Source organism: Poromitra crassiceps (genome assembly GCF_964638095.1).
Source record: "Poromitra crassiceps genome assembly, chromosome: 2".
NCBI classification, from domain to species: Eukaryota; Metazoa; Chordata; class Actinopteri; order Beryciformes; family Melamphaidae; genus Poromitra; species Poromitra crassiceps.
In genome coordinates, this window is record NC_139624.1 from 72,848,409 (window position 1) to 72,867,278 (window position 18,870).

At 43.3% G+C, this 18,870-nt stretch overlaps 1 protein-coding gene across 2 annotated transcripts in view; it reads right to left on the reverse strand.

The window, feature by feature from the left end:
- The window catches only part of stau2 (staufen double-stranded RNA binding protein 2), a 260,599-nt gene extending 242,254 nt beyond the window's left edge, over positions 1–18,345 (reverse strand). The window contains exons 1-5 of one of the 2 annotated variants that reach the window (XM_083631974.1): positions 18,299–18,345; positions 14,953–15,160; positions 13,823–13,953; positions 12,711–12,837; positions 3,718–3,853 (exon numbers count right to left, since the gene is read on the reverse strand). In XM_083631974.1, coding sequence (XP_083488100.1) covers positions 3,718–3,853; positions 12,711–12,837; positions 13,823–13,953; positions 14,953–15,151 — 593 coding nt within the window. In that variant the 5' untranslated portion in view covers positions 15,152–15,160; positions 18,299–18,345. Of the gene's footprint in view, positions 1–3,717; positions 3,854–12,710; positions 12,871–13,822; positions 13,954–14,952; positions 15,161–18,298 lie in introns of both variants that reach the window. The other variant, XM_083631973.1, reaches the window with a different exon arrangement.
- Between the last annotated feature and the right edge of the window lie 525 nt (positions 18,346–18,870).

Sequence of the window (18,870 nt, forward strand, 5' to 3'; positions counted from 1 at the left end):
AATCTTCAAAGCGATTGATTTCAATCAGATTGAGGAAAAAGTGTACATGTAAACGCAGCTACTGACCAAACACTATTTCAGTGATTGCTGTCAGGATTAGGGGTGCTCCAAAAAAAATCGATTCTTGAAAGGATCGCGATTCTTAATGTCATGATTCCTGGATCGATGCCAAACTCCCAAGAATCGATTCTTCTTTGTATTGTAATTTTTTTTATTATTATTTTTTTTTACAGTGCACCTGAACGCAACATGCAAGATACCGGCTGAATAAGTGTCCAAATGTTCATGTCATTTGTGTACTGTACTGCCACGGTGCCACCACCTCTTGCACTTAAGAGCTTTGGTTAATGTATTCCCCCCAAAATCTATAAATCCTTCTCAAAGTCTACAGATCCCCCCCAGCCTATAAATCAATCTTATCTGAAGAACATAAGGGGGGAATTCCCCCCTAGTTTGCAAAATGAATTTAGGCCCTGACTGTAATACTTCAATAAGTTGAATTTGAAGTTCAGCATTAATACATTTGTCATTTTTTGTCTTAGATTTACCTTTGTGTGTTATTGCAATATAAAACTACATAATTGAGAATCGATTCTAGATTCTGGAATCGAGAATCATTGGAATCGAGAATCGATTCTGGAATCGGATCGTTACCCCAGGAATCGGAATCGGATCGGATCGTGGCTTAGCCGGATCGGAGCACCCGTAGTCAGGATATAGAGCCATTTAACACTTATTTTAACACAAGTAGGTGTGTGTGTGTGTGTGTATGTGTGTGTGTGTGTGTGTGTGTGTGTGTGTGTGTGTGTGTGTGTGTGTGTGTGTGTGTGTGTGTGTGTGTGTGTGTGTGTGTGTGTGTGTGTGTGTGTGTGTGTGTAGGTGTGTGTGTGTGTGGGGGGGGGGGGGGGAGGGGGATGGCAAGGCAGCATATCGACAGGCTTAAATAATGTGAGGGCAGCGTCCTCCCAGCACATTCCTTCACTGGGGGAGAGGAGCGGGGATCATTCATCGAACCTCTGTGGCATTTTTATGGAGTTTTGGAAATGGCTGGATGGCTCCGGTGAAGCAAAGAAGAAGAAGAAGAAAGCTGACAGACTGGAGAGCGATGAGACCCCATGAGGGCACCACATTCATCTGTTTGGAAAACAGATGGAGTGGAGGGGCATGTGACACACATCTGGGTCAGTGGGGATCAAAGAAACAATGCCGTCTGAGAGGCCATCAGAAAGACATCAAGACTGGAAGGATAAATGAGTACAGAAAAGGGGACTACTTTCAAGAATGAGGCAGCTCCATGAAGAATATCCCAAACGCACAGGAGTGACTTCAGAAGTAACATCAAAGTCCCACAGCGCAGAGAGGATGTATTGTACAGTTATCCAAACTAATAAGTAAGAGTCGTTTTGCTTTCTTAATGAAAGAGATCATTCAAAGCAAGCACAGTACTTAAAGCGTCCTACATTATGTAAATGTGATGTTGAATCTGGCCCAGGACCTTAGTCACATGTCATACGCCTCTCTCAACTTTGAACTATCTAAGAAAGGTCGCTTTCACATATAGAGAGCCAAAGTGAAACGTCACTTCCTGCTTTCTCCCAGTACCAGCGCTGCGAAAAATATGAATGGCGGTGGACGTTAGAATAAGGTTACTTTTTTGATCCCGTTTGAATTGTGCCACGGGGTGCCAACGCTAATTTTGTCAATTTAAAACATAACTTTGCATGTCAAGAAAGTCGCAGTTTGTCACCAAACTGTTGCACTAGAAGTTATAAATCAGAAAGACTACATGCACTGTCAAGTGACGTCACTTTCTCTACCGGCAAAGCTGAAGACCGGCAACATGCCACGAGCTTCCACGAGCTACAGTATGTAGTTTTTATACGAAACTAACCCCTACGTTTCAGTTTGACGACAAACTGTGACTTTCTTGACATGCAAAGTTATGTTTTAAATTGACAAAATTAGCGTTTTGCAGTTTTATCGAATTTTCTGGTGTTTCCACTCAGGATTTTAATGTGCAATCTGAAATTTCGCATAAAAACAGGTGGATGAAAACCCACCTAATGTCACATGGTCGAAACAGTCACTCGTTTATTGGACAGAATAGAGAAGGGAAATCTCTCCTCTTCTGCCGGCTTCTTGCCTCGCTGAGGTCTGACTGAAACACAAACCATGGAGCAACACCACCTGCGATATTGGGATTTCTGGTTTTACTTTGGTGTTACTATCAAATACATATTTGACAAGAATGTGCCCAATATGAGCAGCAGCTGAGGCAGCAAGCTGTTGAACATTTCATTATGCAGATTAGACGAGCGAGGCAGTACGTACCGAAGGAGAAGGCAAGCCAGCTGTTGAGAGACAACGATGTGTTGTTATGACGTACGTCACGCGGCGCGCAGGTACTGTACATGTGTGCGCACCGCAGTGTTTGTTTTGCTCCCTTCTACCGTCTTCAACTCATGATGGACTGCATGAGTGTATCAGATGCACTGGCGCCTTTCCTATTTGCTCTTGTGTTTAGTCCGGTTTGCTTTCACACAACAAACGAACCGCGCCAGGGTTCACTTGGAAGCGAACCGAGACCCACGTTTTCAAGCGCACCAGAGTTCGCTTGTTTGTTCCGCAACAGAGTTCGTTTGCGCTTTCACACCCCCCCAAACGAAGCGCACTATCCGAGGAAACAAACTCTGGCGGGTTTAAAGCGGACCAAACAGCTTATATGTGAAAGTAACCTAAGAAAGGCAAAAATGCCAAATAGTAAACTATAAAAACCCACACACAATACTTTGAGCATTTCAGATACATTTAAGGCTCAAAGACTAGTTTAAACTATTTTATCGGCAACTGTAACCACCCCAAAAGCAGAGGCTGGCCATCTGTGGTAGAGAGTTTCTCCTGCTCCTGGTCCTTTTCATTTATTCTTTCATAACACAATTGGTTGTGTAGTCCTTTGAGACTTTAACTGTGAGTACAGGCTATATGTATGCAAATAAACCTGACTCGACTTGACCTCAGGCTACAATGATCATCATATGTAACTCATTACAACTGTGGAAGCACTAGGCCACTGTCGGGGCACCGCTTTGGGCTTCAGATGGTTACTGCAGTGTTTCCCCACAAAAAAAATTCAGGTCTGGAGGGATTTGGAAACGTACCCCGACCGCAACAAACTTTTAGCTAACCTGTTCGCATCTGCGTTCACAATGGCATCCCAAGTATCATGATACTATTATGGGATGCGATGCGAAGAGTTGTATTATGGGATGTGCGTTTCCCAGGCAACGACACACGTTGACACGTTTTGGAACAGCGCCGCACGCTGGCACGATGATCCTAAAAGCTAAATGCTTATTGTTTTGAATGATTTGGCATCTTCTATGACTGTCAACACTGTCAACACCAGTGTTCATCAAAAAGGTTCCAAGGCACTCTTCTTCCTTGGAACCTTTTTGATGAACTCTATGCCTTCCCCAACATCCAAAGAGCACCTTCTGTAAGCATTTTTTCACTTTAAGGAACGCCGAAGCCCTCCTTTCCTTCCATACACTGTCAACACCAGTATTGTTGTTTTGTAATAATATGCCATATACGTTTATGGACATTTTGGGGAGAGCAGGAAAAAATTTATTCATTCATTAATTAATCTAAAAAAAGAACCCGCCAGGCCTGTAGAATGGTAGGGGAAACACTGGTTATTGTAACAGTAGAGCTCACCTTTGGTTGAACATCCCTCTGAAGTTGTAGTTGGCTCTGTAGTTGGGCATGGGCTTGGGGTCCAAGGGCCTGTAGATAGCTGGCTCTCCTCTCTTCATGGCCAGACCATTCAGCTCCACCGTGGGGGTTATACTGCCTGTGTGTGTGTGTGTGTGTGTGTGTGTGTGTGTGTGTGTGTGTGTGTGTGTGTGTGTGTGTGTGTAGGGAAGTGAAATGAGGAAAGAAAGAATGTTAAACATTAAAACCAAGGTAATGTAAGTTGCAATGAAGATCAAGTGCCGAGTTGGGCCCACCACCTAAACAGGACTAAATCTAGATCTATCTACTGTATCTAAATCTATCTTTCCTTTAGTATTCTTCTACTCTTATAGCTCTATAGTCGATCTTTATTCCAATGTTCTCAGAGATCAACTTTGCAGCGGGAATACGCCTATAGCCTATTCACGTCATTCTGGGCAAGCTTGGGATGCATTCGTTATTGAAACACAAACAACGTGTACGCTCCTATCTGCATTTGCGGACACAAATATGAGCCAATATTTCCTCGACATTGCCTTGATGAGAAACCGCTGCTTAAACCATGTGTGGGTATTGGGCAATAACACAACAGTGGAGAGAGGAGTGTGTGAGCGGCTTCTCTCATCTGATCTCTCCCACCTGGGCACCACTGCGTCAGGCTGATGATCAAAGCGAATAGGCCTATATAGCCTACTAAACGCTGTTTGTGAGTTTGCTCGTTTAATTAATTGAAATGCGTGAACGATTAATTAATATACGTGAACGTTAATAACGGGCACTTATCACCCAATAGACCGTTTTCACGGGGGCCATTTTGTGTCGAAAAGGCAGAATAAACACAGGTGCAAGCAAAACACTAATGAGGGTTTCCAAATTCCAATCATGGAAGTTGGAAACCCTCATTAGTGTTCACAAAATGGCCCCCATGAGAAGGGTCTATAGTCTAATGCGCAGTATCATCTTGTTAAAATTTCAAACTGGCAGATGGAGGAAAAGAAACAATTCAACTTTTAGGCTACCGTAAATTCCGGACTATAAGCCGCACCTTTTTTCCCGTTTTTTGGCCTTTTTTGGCCCCTGCGGCTTATATAACGGTGCAGCTTATCTATGGATTTAAAATAAAAAAATAAAAATAAAATAAAAAAAACTCTCTTTTTTAGCACTCTTTCTAACTATAAATCCTATATAACTATAATAAGTTTTAATTTCCTCTCTTGCCCTCTTTTCACCACACTGTATGACACTGTATGACACTGTGTGCACTGTAAAAAACAACACAGGTGGTGTTGTGTTATGTTGTTTTGTTGAAATGTTAATAAATGGGAGCTTCCTCAAACAGCCATCTCTTTCCCGACAATCCCCTCTGTGCATGAACCCTTACATATGGTAATTAAACATTAAAACACAAAAAAAAAAAAAAAAAAAAAAAAAAAATACCATTAACACATTGAGTGCCAGCGACGCCATATGGCGTCATTAGAAATTTACCGTAGGCTGCCAGCGACGCCAAATGGCGTCAGTAACTCCAAATTGTTTTTTTGACGGGGGGGTGTCGATCTAAGCTTCTTACGTCGCCTCTAACGATATTGTAGCTATTGGAGGTCGATAACCTATTTTACAAACCCATTAGGTGGCGACAGCACTCTCCTGATCAGAGAAAAAGGAGCCAAACACACAGAAGAAGTCGCTGGGGAAAAGGAGGAAATCGCATCGCATCCGTCCGTATGCATCGACGTGCATGAAGCACAACGAGCACGCCAGCTGTGCCCGCAGCAGCAGCATCCGCTGTCACAACTGAGCACCTCCGTGTATGCTGCGACAGCACAATCGCATAAACTGCCTTATTATTCTCAACTGGAAGCATAGGAGCCCGTGACAAACACGCGGAACGCTGTAAAAATGCTGGATGTCGCGGACCCTTCACTGTGCAGAGCAAACTCAGTAGAGAGCCACCAGACACACCCAGGAGGAGGCGTGTGCAGTTGGAGGGGGGGGGGGGGGGGGGCACGCAGAGCAGCAGAGCACCATACAACACTTCACCCAGACAGACCCAGACAGCAGGACAGGATTACAGGAGGAAGGGTCGGTTACATGGCATTTGTAACCAGCAGCGCACGCAGGGGCCAGTGCTGCTGGTTACAGCTAAAAAATATTATTCTGCCAAACAAAATTCCCTGGCCTTCACTGTTTTATTGAAGGAAATTATTTTTGAGGTGTGACTACATCAGAAAATTAGCTTCAGAGTCAGTGATGTGCTTGAAATGTTTAATTTCACAAAAGGCTCATTATCTCAGCTCGTAGAAAAAAAGGTCTGTTTTTCGTTCAATCAAGCTATCTTCTCCGGCTCATAACTAAAGAACGGAAAATGGGATCAATAAACTTTTTTTTGCAGGTGATAGAAGAGAGTCTCATCGTTATTTGTGCGTGTTCAGTGTTTACATAGTAATTATTAAAGAAATTATATGACTGTTTTAAAATGCATTGCGGCCTATGTGGCACAGCAAGCAACCTTTTGCCCAAGGGCCGTGGCACTCAAAGTGTTAAAACACCCGCGGCTTATAGTCCGGTGCGGCTTATATAAGAAAAAAATAGTCAACTTTGCAGGTGCGGCTTATACACCGGTGCGGCTTATAGTCCGGAATTTACGGTACTTGTTTACTCCCCAATTTGTCTCTCTTACATTAATGGTTTGTATGTGGTCGCTTAGATAGCAGGTCATCAACGCCGCCACCCGCCTGCCCCCTCTACGGCACCAGAACATGAGCTGCCACCTGCTAAACTAGAGCCACTCTGGATATGATCCGCTCTCACGGGGGAACGCGCCAACGACGGAGAATTGGTTCTAAACATGCAGCCCATTCGACTAAGCTCTGGTTCTGACGAGGAGTTCACTGCATGTTTATAAACAGCATAAACAGCAACAGGTAAACTTGCTGCCTACAGTTTTCCGGCATTAGCTACTTTGAGGTTAGCAGTCGCACAGACACGATTTCAGCTTACCGTTCATAATTAACAAAGGTCAAATGTAATGTATCCATATGGCTGTCCCTACTCCCTACTAGCTGCCAACGCTGTTTGAAAGCAGAATGCAGCCTAATCAAGGTTACAGCTGTGAAGCGGAGTGATATACACACAGTGATGTTATACTGAAATATCAGCACGGCTGGAATGCCTTTTCATCAAATTGCTCGGTCGGAACTAACTGTTGTATAAAGACCGTTTTGGTAAGATTTTTTAACAATATCAATGCACCAGTTGATTTCTCAAGATGTACTCTAGTCCAGAGCCGTGTATATAGAAGAGTCGCGACATCTCCATTCACTCCAATGGACCAGTTTTTTACTCTCAAGAGTTCCAGGAAGTAAGGTTCTGGATTAAGCAGCACTGTCGAGTTGCAGCAAAATGGACAGTTTGTGTTGTACTCTGAAAGGTTTTTTTTTTTAAATCAAAGTGTACATTATCAGCTTTATTTTAGCATTCAAAAGTAGCGCAAGACCCCTTCCTGCCTGTTCATTGGCTAATGAGTCACACATTTTGGTCCTCCGCTGACATCACTCTCTCTCTCTCTAGAGGACACTATTTTACCCTAACCCTAAACAATCGCCCTAAGCCTCATGCCTAAACCCCAACACTCCTCATTCATGCCTAAACCCAACCCAATCAGAGGCAGAGTAGGGCGGGGCATGCCTTCTGCACTGTACTCCATACCAACAGTTGACATGTTGCATAAGGCCTTGGCCACACTGATCAGTCAGAAAATGGACAGAACGGATAGACGGATAGATTTATGTCCGTTGCATGTACAAGTAACCTACTTGTACAGCAGGTGGCGGTAAGCACCTTGAAGGTGTCAGCGACCCGCCTATAAATCGAGAGAAGAAGAAAGCTGGCGTCAGCTAGCTGTTAGCTCTGTGCGCTACGTTACTTATGTGGCAATAAAATGCCACTGAATGACCAGATTAGATGGTGAAATCAGATGGTGACACTGACTATCACGTTGTACAACAGCGGGATGGTGTACACAGCATTAATTATAGCCTCCTTCACCGCCTCGGCCACCATCTTCTTTGAAAAGTTGAAACAAATCTTGGAACGCCTCCTCTCGAGACCTCGACTCTGATTGGCTAAACGGACAGTGACTATCCGACCATCCGATACGTCCAGCCAGAAAAAGCTCATCCCTCTTCAACTTTCTGTCCATCAAAACGTATGCAAATTTTCTGGATACGTACGCTTCTGAGTGCTCCACGGACAGTCGGACAGCTGTCATTGAAAATGAATGGAAGTGAACAGAGAAATGAACGCACACAGACAAACACCACGGATCAGTGTGGCCAAGGCCTTAGAGGACATCTATATTCTACTTGAAAACTGCCCATGTTGCCTAGCTGTTTGATTGTGTCCGATGACCTGCACTGCTTACCCCTCCACAGCTCCCTTTGATGTTGCATAGCCTATCACAGGGCTCTCTTGATCCTATTCAAAGCTGGCTACTAGGCCCTTCACCATGACAGTGCCACAGAGGGCAGGGGAGGTGAGGCAAGCCTGCTGGTACCATCAGAACAGTGCAGTGGTTCCCAAACTGGGGTACGCGTACCCCTCGGGGGTACGTGGAGGTACTACAGGGGGTACTTGAGAGAATGGGGGGAAATGACAAATTTAAGAATAAACCGTGAAAATAAATGCGCTCAGGAGGCACTAACTGCAACATAAACCGTGAAAATAAATGTGCTCAGGAGGCACTAACTGCAACTCTTTCACTCTATTTTGTAATGTTATATTCTTCAAAAGGTGCGTTATTTAAGCAATATCACACGAGAGGGAGTGCGGTTGTTGGCTAATATTGGCACTGCTGTGATTCGGTCGCAGGCACGAGGCCGCAGGCCGAGTGCCGAAGATAATCACAGCAGTGCCAATATTAGACAACAACAGCACGACCTCGAGTGTGATATTGCTTTTATACAACAGTTCTATTAAACAAAGCTGATTAAAAAAATGACAAAAAGCTGAGAAAATATATGATTTCTGTATTTATTCCTCTGCCAACAAAAATACTCCCCTCAGCTTTCTGCTTTGCTGAAAATGTAGCCTAATCAGCCTAATTAACTGCAGGCTGTCTACTTTACTACTGTCTACTCTACAGCTGTGAAGTGTTTTGTTGATTAGGGCAGCTGTGAAGCGGAGTGATCTACACACAGTGAAGCGCCAGTGCATTATCATGAAATAACGGCACTCGTAGGATCCCTCTTGTCCAATCAAATTGCTTGGCCGGAACTACCTGTTGTATAAGTAAGGGATAATGTATTGTGAGCCGGTGATTACTGGCGAAATAATGACCGACAGGTGAATGATTGAGCCCGACGCGCAGCGGAGGGCTTAATCATTCACCTGAAGGTCATTATTTCCAGTAATCACCGGCTCACTATACATTATCCCGCTTAGAACATGGCCTACAACTAAATTATTTCAGTAATCTGACAAAAATAATTATTCAAATAGATTTTTTAATAGCGTTTTCAACGACAAAGCGGTTTCATTCGTAATTGGCACACAAGACACCACAGCTGCAACTGGTTGGCCTAATTAGTAGTGTCTGCTGACAAAAGGCTCTTATCAACTGATTAATCCAGGTGTGGCAGAGCAGCGGTCGGTTGTCGAGAAATAATGACCGGTGAATCTTGTTGATTGACCAATCAGAATAGAGTATTCAAGAGAGCCGTGTTCTAACATTAATTATACCATGGTCTGGGTGAATACTCGATTCTGATTGGCTGCAAGGTGTCCATTAAAAAGTGATAATGTACAGTTGGTAAAGTCGTTCAGCCAAATGGTCTGTTCACCATTCATATCAATGCGCCATAGTTTCAACAGAGTTATCAAGAGAGCAGTTTGAGCTCTATACCCCCGTTAAGGGTTAATATGGTACTTTTCTAAGTTGAGAAAAAAATTGAGTCGGTCAAAGTAACTATTTAAATCACCCCTGTGTGCTCAGTTTATCAAAAATAACTTATTTACAATTTTGATTTTCGTTTCGGAGATTTCCCTCCCCTGACAGAAGCCGGCTCTGAGCCATTAAGTGACGCGCCAGCTGAGCGGGGGCGAGCTGCGCCCTTCGTTCTGGTCAGCTGACAGAAGCCGGGCTCTCAGCTGTCAACTGTCAACTGTCAAACCCTCTGTTTACAACTTACAGCAACCAGCAGCCAGGGGCTCTGGGAGAGCGTGCGCTGCCTCTTATCACTGATACAAATCAAGTCAAAGAGGAAAAAGACGAGATCAACAAAAAGAAAACAACGAAATGGGGAGTTAACAGCAACACACTGAGAGACGTCCTTGTACAAAACATACCTGGACTCCAACATACTGAAAGCAGATAGTTTTCACTCTACTCCTGCCTCGCGCCATTTACGTCTTATAAGACCCGCAGACGTTAACGCAATTCCCTGGAATGTGAGTTTAAATGACCCAGTTACATGGCGTTGCATTCTTAGACATTGCCGTTTTATTTTGTATGTTGTTACATAGGCTACAATTGGCCAAATTATTACGGTAGTTAGTTTGACTCTAGAATTGTGCCAGGTGCAGCAGGCACTAAGCGGCCATTTTATCCAATGATAGCCTAATATTGAGCAGCCGAGGTGACTATTTTGTCTCGCCAGTTCTCAACTCATATTCAAGGTTATGAAAACTACATTTTGATTGCAAAATGCATGGAAATTTAAATGAATGGTCTTGTTTTGTTTCTTTGGCAAGTGACCATGGTATAAGCGGGTTAATGCACTTCGAGGTGTCCATTATCACTTTTTAAGGGACTTCGCGGAAGCAACCGGTGCTCGGCTGGGGCCTCGGACCGGTTCACGCCTCTCGCGTCGTCCCTTAAAAAGTGATAATGGACACCTCGTCGTGCATTAACCCTTACTTAATTACATCATGTGTTTCACTCACAGTTTCCTAAGCAAAATGTTGTAGTGGGGTAAAGGGGGTACTTGGATTCAGAAATGAGGGAAAGGGTGCTGCAGCCAAAAAAAAGTTTGAAAACCACTGACTTAGTGTGTTAATGGTGACTGCTGTGCTGAAATGCAAAAAATGCTCAAATAAATTAAAGACACTGACAAACATCGAAATGTAACTTGAAGTTGTGAATTAGATAAAGATACAGATGTACTTTATCAAACCGATCAAAGTAATCCTGCACACTCCTTTTGTTGTGATAAAAAAAAATTAATTGATACTGAATACCATCTATACTTTTTAGATGTTCACTTTGGAAAGAATTTGAGAAAACAACACTTCAAATCTCGAGCATCTCGAGGGTTCAAAGGTGAAAGGAACAAATGAATGAAGAGACGAGCGAACACACGAAGGCCAAAACAACCTTCAAAATGAAGAGTGCCGACAGCTGTGGTTCATATGGGGCTGGATACCAGTACAGTACAGCTACTAGGAGCTGCAATCAGCAGTCTTGCTCTGGCAAATTAAAGACATGGTTGACAACAACATCGCAGAGAAGCTAAATGGGTGAATGTTTTTTTGTATTCTGACAGGTCATTATCCCACCTCACCTCACTGGCTCCTGCAGCCAGAGCAGCAAACGCCATACAGCACATCGGCTGCAGCAGCTAATGCCTACCCCACACTACAGGATTTTCAAATCCTTGAAGATTATAAAAATCTTGAGAGCCCACACACTACAGGACAGAGAGAGCCGATTTTTTAACATTTCAATCTTGGGACACACACACAATCGCGTCTGTTCAAACGCAACCCCACACACTAGAAGATTATGCCGAAGATTCACCTTGGAAGCAGGGCTCGACGTTAACTTTTAAAATGCCTATTCAGTGTGCGCACCGGGTGTAGTAGTAGTAATAATGATAATAATAATAATAATAATAATAATAATAATAATAATAATAATAATAATAATACATTTGTGTAATTTCGTTTTCTAAACAAATCTTATTTTTTGTTTTTATAATGCATTTGCACTGAAAGGATTTGTTTAACTAATATTTGCGCGGACAGCCGCGTCCATTCGGGGTGTAGGCCTACTGTGCACGGCCAGGCGAAAACCGTCTGCACAGGTGCCTTGTGGAGGGGCTGCTGATTTGACTCACTTTTCCGTGGGGACACTCGCCAATGCGGGAAGCATATGAGACCTAAGCGCTTGTTGTAGGCTACATGCTTTGCAGTATAGCATTAGTTTTCCGTCCCGTTCAAAGACGCACGGGTATTTCACCTCATGACAATTTCCTCGTTCTTTGTTTCTGTGCGGGGCTGCGGGCGCGGACGCGGACCAGATTATTTTGCGAAAAACTGTAATGGAAACGCAGCTACTACTGGCTCTCTGCTCAAGATGCAATCGCCTGTCGGGTTGTAAATATCTAACATGTTAGATATGCCCGATTCACAATCGGGAAGAGGCAGTCTTCCCGATTGTGAATCTTTGAACCCCACACACTACAGGATCATTTGGGAAGATTATCTGCCCGACGCGCGTCAAATCGGGAGCACCCCCGAGAAAATCGGGAGGGGGGAATCTTGGCTATAATCTTGCAAATTATCCTGTAGTGTGGGGTAGGCATAAGACGCAGCCTAAGAACCAAGCCCAATCTCCCCCCTCAACCACTGGGATCAATGAATTATAAATTAGACATAAGTTAGGCTATTGAGTAGAGGTCCTCTCTCCATTTACTCGTGGGAGGGGGCAAACAACGGTCCTACATGGAGTGATGCTGATGCCAAACAAGTTTGAACTTGTTTTGTGTCTTCCTTCAATTCCATCAGCCTCAGGTGAAACAGCCTTTTTGTAACTATATACCAAGCCTATCACATGAGTAACAAGCGTGAGATGAAATGGAACTAATTAGTAACAAGCAAAATTAAAGGAAATTAATTAGTAACACGCGAGATGAGAGGAAATCATAAACGAAATACACATTCCTAGTAACTAGTACATGTTGTTATGGTTGCAGTACCTGGGTTGCTGTTGATGTCCACCTTGGGGGAGCGGGGCGCTGGCCGGGGAAGGAGACTTTCGTCCAGCGCTTTGGAGGCCGTGGAGTGCTGGGCCTTTTTAATGCTGGTGCCCTCCGCCTCCCAGACCTGCTCCCCAAGAGACAGCTGCACTGTGAAGATCTAGAACAGTGACACCCAGAGGGAGAGACATGACCCCGCGGCTACTACATTTTTACCAACATCCCTCTGGGTTCCTACATGTTAAGACTCACATGTGTTCTGGATATATCATGGCCAACAGTCATTTATGAAAGGCTCGGAAATATGAAATATATTCTTCAAAGTCATCTACAGATAAATAACAGGGAGAATGGAGCTTTCCACTTGTGTACAGTATGTAGCCAGAGGTAGCACCTACTGCATTCAATAGAGCAGTTAACATTGAAGGGTTTCCTTCACAAATGTAATTCAATCACATAAGTGTGTGTGTATATATATATATATATATATATATATATATATATATATATATATATATATATATATATATATATATATATATTCTTAGTAGCTTAAATTGTAGTCATTAGGGAAATGTATGAAGCTGCCAATGTTTTGTAAGAGTACATGTCACATATTTCAAACGGTGGACATCTAATTTTGGAATTCTCTTCAAGTGTATCTAATCCAATGCTCCTTCATTCCTCCATTTCCTCTTCCTGTGGCTCATTGATTTGTTTATGGCATGTGCCTATTGGTCAAGTGTGCTGTCAGCAAAACATTTGGTACTGAAAACCCAACACTAAGCCCTGCCCCGGCTGCAGGCAGGGTAATAAGAAGAAAGCCCAATCTATGTATCCCAAAGGTTAATTAACCCTTTATTTCCCATCATGCACTATGTTTCTGTGCAATAGACCCTTCTCACGAGGGCCATTTTGTGTCGAAAAGGCAGGATAAACACAGGTGCAAGCAAAACACTAATGAGGGTTTCAAACTTCCATGATTGAAATTTGGAAACCCTCATTAGTGTTTTGCTTGCACCTGTGTTTATTCTGCCTTTTTTCGACACAAAATGGCCCCCGTGAAAAGGGTCTATTTGAGCCTGCAGTGTTGTGGTGTCCTGACTGCACACCTTAGCATGTGCAGGGCCTCTCTCGTTGAGGAGCTTGTACTGTGGTTGGATCCTATTGAAACGGGCTAACTCATTCACCAAACACATGGGAGTTTTCTCTTTAGGGTTTGCCATGTTCTCCTGGGGCGGGCCTGAAAGCAGAGCACAGCAGAACACATGATCAGTTCTGTGGCCACGGTATGAGACACACAGAACCAGATGAATGGATCAGTATCATGTACTGGAGAATGATGTATCCGTGTCTGGCTGATTGCCTGACTTGATTACAAATGGCATGTGATATCCTATGAATGCTATCATAACTACGACATCTCAGTCCATCAATCTGTCAATCCATCAGTTAAAAAAAGATGCATTTATTTTTTACCAACCTCTTTTTGGGGCAAGCTTGTTTCATACCTGAATAACCGGAACCGGAACCAGAACTCAACTCACCCTCCCCTTTATGCTAATTTTACTGAACGCTTGCACTATTATTAGGAGTGCTATTACCCAGATTTTCTGCGACCATGCTGACAGATTTTCATGGAAATAGGAAATTCCAGAATTCCAAAAGTCCATTGACCACAAGAACAATTGATTGTAGATTGCTTGATAATCCTACATGTAGCTTGATGGCTGTTTTGTTAGTCATAGCCGTCTAGTCATAATGCACCTTTTTTGTGGCTTTGATGTAACGTTATATCAGTTTTAGCTTGTCATATTGAATAGCATACTACATGATATATGACTAAAGGGCTGCACAATTTCCATACAATTAGTAACAGTATCATAGTGGCATATCTACAATACCTAAACATAATTTCACTTGAAAATAGTCAAGATGCTGGTAAGATGCAAAACATGCAATAATATAATGGTGACTGACAAAGATTTCCAGAAATGCACCTACTATACACGTCAACGAGCACCTCTCTACTCCACAACTGACTGAAGCCACACCACATTCCTCTCTGTCTATATTTAAAGAATATGCAATCAAATTATTTTGTTCCTAAAATCACACAATATCTTGTAAAAAAAATACTCAGGGATATCACGTTAGCTAGGATCACGCAGCAGCCCCAACAACTTAAATTCCCCATAGAGGGGAAAAATTAACTATTCTATCTGTGATGTTGGCAGTCTACCTGGCGATGTGGCAGACACAGGGGCGTCCCCATATCCGACTGAAGGAGCAGGGCAGCCGGGTGTGGGGGCCGGGCCTGTGCCGTTGACGGAGGGCTGCAGACCCAGGGGTCCTGGGCTGGCCATGGCCGTGGGGGAAACTCCAGGGGAGAGGCCAGGACCAGCCAGGGCTGCTGAGGTCTGCACTTTCACTTGAGCCATGCTCTATTCCTGCAAATACACACAACAAATCAACAATTTGTAAGAAACACGTTGGTCCATTTAGTCCTCTTAAATGCAAAATAAATAATTATAATAATCAGGTGGCAAAGATACACTACATCATAATGCATGTGTCTGCGCCCTCTCACACTCTCTCACACACACACACACACACACACACACACACACACACACACACACTTTCAACAGCTCGCAACATAGTTTTTGTGAAATTAAAACTGTCCAGTTTCGTTTGGCAGCTTGTCCTCATGTCCTGCGGGCAAAGTCAGGACAGCAGAATTCAAACTGAGTCGCCCTCGGCCTATCTCACATTCTGATCCACTGGCAGTTAATTCACCCAGACAATGAACCTTTATTTGAAGGAGCTTCGCTCATGTTACTGCTGCAAAGCTGGCCAGAAAAAGGAGAGAATCCTGTGTGAGCAGCGACCGACACAATGGACATTCGATGAGGTGACCAAAGAGAGGTAGGTAGTAGGGGTGGGGGAAAAAATCGATACACCACAGTATCGCGATATTTTGCCTGACGATATTGTATCGATATTGAAAAAAAAAAAAAAAAATTTTTGCAGGCCATGCCAGGCCACCGGGCTACTATAAACTTTAGTTCCAAGGCCAGCAGTAAACAAACGGTAGCATATTTTCATTTTGTTTTAACAGTAACAGTTTTGTCATAACAGTAATTTACAAATTCCCCAGTTACTGAATGGGCTGCACAAGATGTTTTGTGTAAGTGAAGTGAAGTTGCAAAAACTACATAAGTACAGTAGTCCACACACACATCCAGTTAAGGTGGACTGTAAGTAGACTGTAACAAACAGTTCAGTTTGTCAGGTGCATGCAACTATGACATGACTTTATGAAAGTTGTTGGTCTGTCTACTTGACAATGTTGCTGCAATAAAATGGTTGAAGTCAGATGTACAGACTGAAAAATTGTTCTTATATAAACCAGATGTTGACAAAGTTTTCCTTTGGGGACATCATTTGCAGTTGAAAAAGTAAGAAATCGCAATATATCGAAATATCGCAATATCGCAATATCGAAAATATTGCAGTATCGCAATACTATCGTATCGTGACTCAAGTATCGTTTCAGTATCGTATCGTGGGCATCTGGTGATTCCCACCCCTAGTAGGTAGGCCTGCACGAAGTACATAGCAGAGAGGGCACACGACTCCAGCATTACAAGAGTTAATAATCAGAACATTACATTCACTTCTTTTCATGCATGCATGTGATATTTTGGTTAATGCAATTATTATGCACACAGCTCATGGCCTATGGCTGTGTGCATATGGGTAAGACCATTAAGGGAAATAGAATGGTGTGTGTATGTGTGTGCATGTTGCAAAGCAATGCAATACATAACTTCTTATTATTCAATCAAGACTGAAAATGTGACCTTGGTTGGCAGACATAAGATCAGTGGCACCCGGGTTACTTTAGCCAAGGCAAACCACAATTAGCTCGTTATGTTCCAGTTATCACTGGAACATAGAGTGGAGCATACAAATATAAATGAGCAAACTCAATTAGTAGAGGTCCAATCTGGTGGTTTGAAATACACTAGGCATCTCGCACACGCTCGATTCCTAGGCTCGCCTGCCCTGCAGCTCACCAAGCTGGCCCTGCAGCTCGCATATTGACGCGTGCGGGTGTGTTGCTCACAAAATGTTATTGTCCTTAAGTTTACGTGTGTGTGTGTGTGCCCCTTACAGTATGTTTACATCAGTGCCTATGACATCATCAGTGATGTCATAAGATGATTTTGCTCTTATGGCATCACTGACGACATCATCAGTGATGTCCTATGACATCACCAGTGGGACAAAAATGGAAACAAACAGAGAACATTGCCCACTTGCTCCCTTTTATAATAAGATACACACTGAGATACATCTGACTTCTGGCAATGGTTTAATAATAATACTAATACTAATATATATGAATGCTTCTTCGTTGATCCCCATATAAACATTTTCTTTGGCCCATCCCCTCACCAGAGGGCACTCAGGGCACGTTCAGCTACAGAACAAAACCCTGGAGCTGGCAGCAGCTCAGTGTCTTGCCCAGTGACACTTCAGTAGGGTGGGAGCTGCCTGACACAGACATCCCCGGTCCTACAAATCAAGAGAACTCCTCTAGTCTCTCTAACCTAATCTCTAATGCAATTCTGTAAAATCAATAAATTGTGTAGGCTTAGGCAGGCTACTCCAAAATAAACAACTAAATATTTGATTCCTTATCGAAGAGGACAGATGGAAAGAGGATTCAGGTTTTCATAGCGATGTTAAGTAAACAAGTGTTTTCAGAGGCTTCTGTCTGAATCTGGGTCCAGGTGTGACCCATCGTGGTGTTTACAGTTGAGGGCCCTGAGGTTCCCATGGCTCTCGGCTAAACAACAACAGCGCAGGCTTGTCCAGAAAACAACTCTGATATCGACTATAGACAGAATGCTAATTGTATTTCAAAACGTAATCGTTGTGCCTCGCATCTCATTGGTACCTTGCACTTTGATGTTTCTATTAGCTAACTTAGATCTAGCACATTTGTCGGTGCACCTGAGGGGTCATAACGGTAACCGTAGTTGCAAATTGTAATCTATACTAACGGCACCATTGATATACAGTGTTAGACAGCTAGCTAGATGCATGATGTGTGCCTGACTAGCTTGCACGGCAACTTAAAACATGGAGGTGATAGGTGATTCGTAGGGCTCCCTCCAGTAGTCTCCAACCCCTGAACCCACCACAGCTTAGCAGGCGGCTACGTTACCAACGAGCAAACTGTAATTTCTACAAATGGCAGCTCCTAAAAACAAATCAACCAAAGACTCAAGCATGCATGCTGTCATAAATGTTAATTTTTATTTTATCCTATTAGTGAATATACACTGGCTATCCACATATAGATTGCTAAGCTAGTTTAGCCGGTTGGAACTCATCATGGCTGATCGGCCGTGCAGCACCCCTCTGGCTAGCATCTCCATACCGCCCTCATCCACCACGAAAGTCTGGGGGATTTCAACCCACTGCAACACCATACAATGACAGCCGACAGTGTCAAGAATAACCTAGAGACTACCCGACAATAAAGGGACATATATTTGAAGGTATATTTTTACCTTTGTCCAGGGCCAGACCCCAGTTACACCTCCAACATTGGCAAACACTAAAGAGAACTGGATGGAAGTAGGAACGGACCACGTTATAGTTCTGGGTAAAAAGTGAAATGCAAATGAGACCAATGAAATGCAAATGACTGATACTTGTCATCACCCCGTTGATAAAAGCGTGTGTTTTGTTTCTCTGTGCAATGCAAAACATTGTATATCCCACCCTTATTTGCATCATGAGTGTGTGAGTAAAATCTTGAATGACAGCCCCCCCCCCGGCGGTGACAGGAATGGTTCAGTCCCGCTCTGCTTCCCGAGAATCGCAACAGTGCAACTTTGACACAGAGATGAACCGATGAACCCTCACAAACTTCTTTCAGCGGTTTGGTTGAATAATCTCATATGGATTGTGGAATGGCGCTTGGTTTATAACTTGAGAAAACCCACTAGACCTGTTTCTTGTTATTAATATAGCATCATATATCGTTTTATATTAAACGAATTGCAGTAATACAAATTTAAAGGGTTACAAATTAATAAAAATAAGGAAGGAGGTTGCTGGGTCAGAATCATGTCAGACA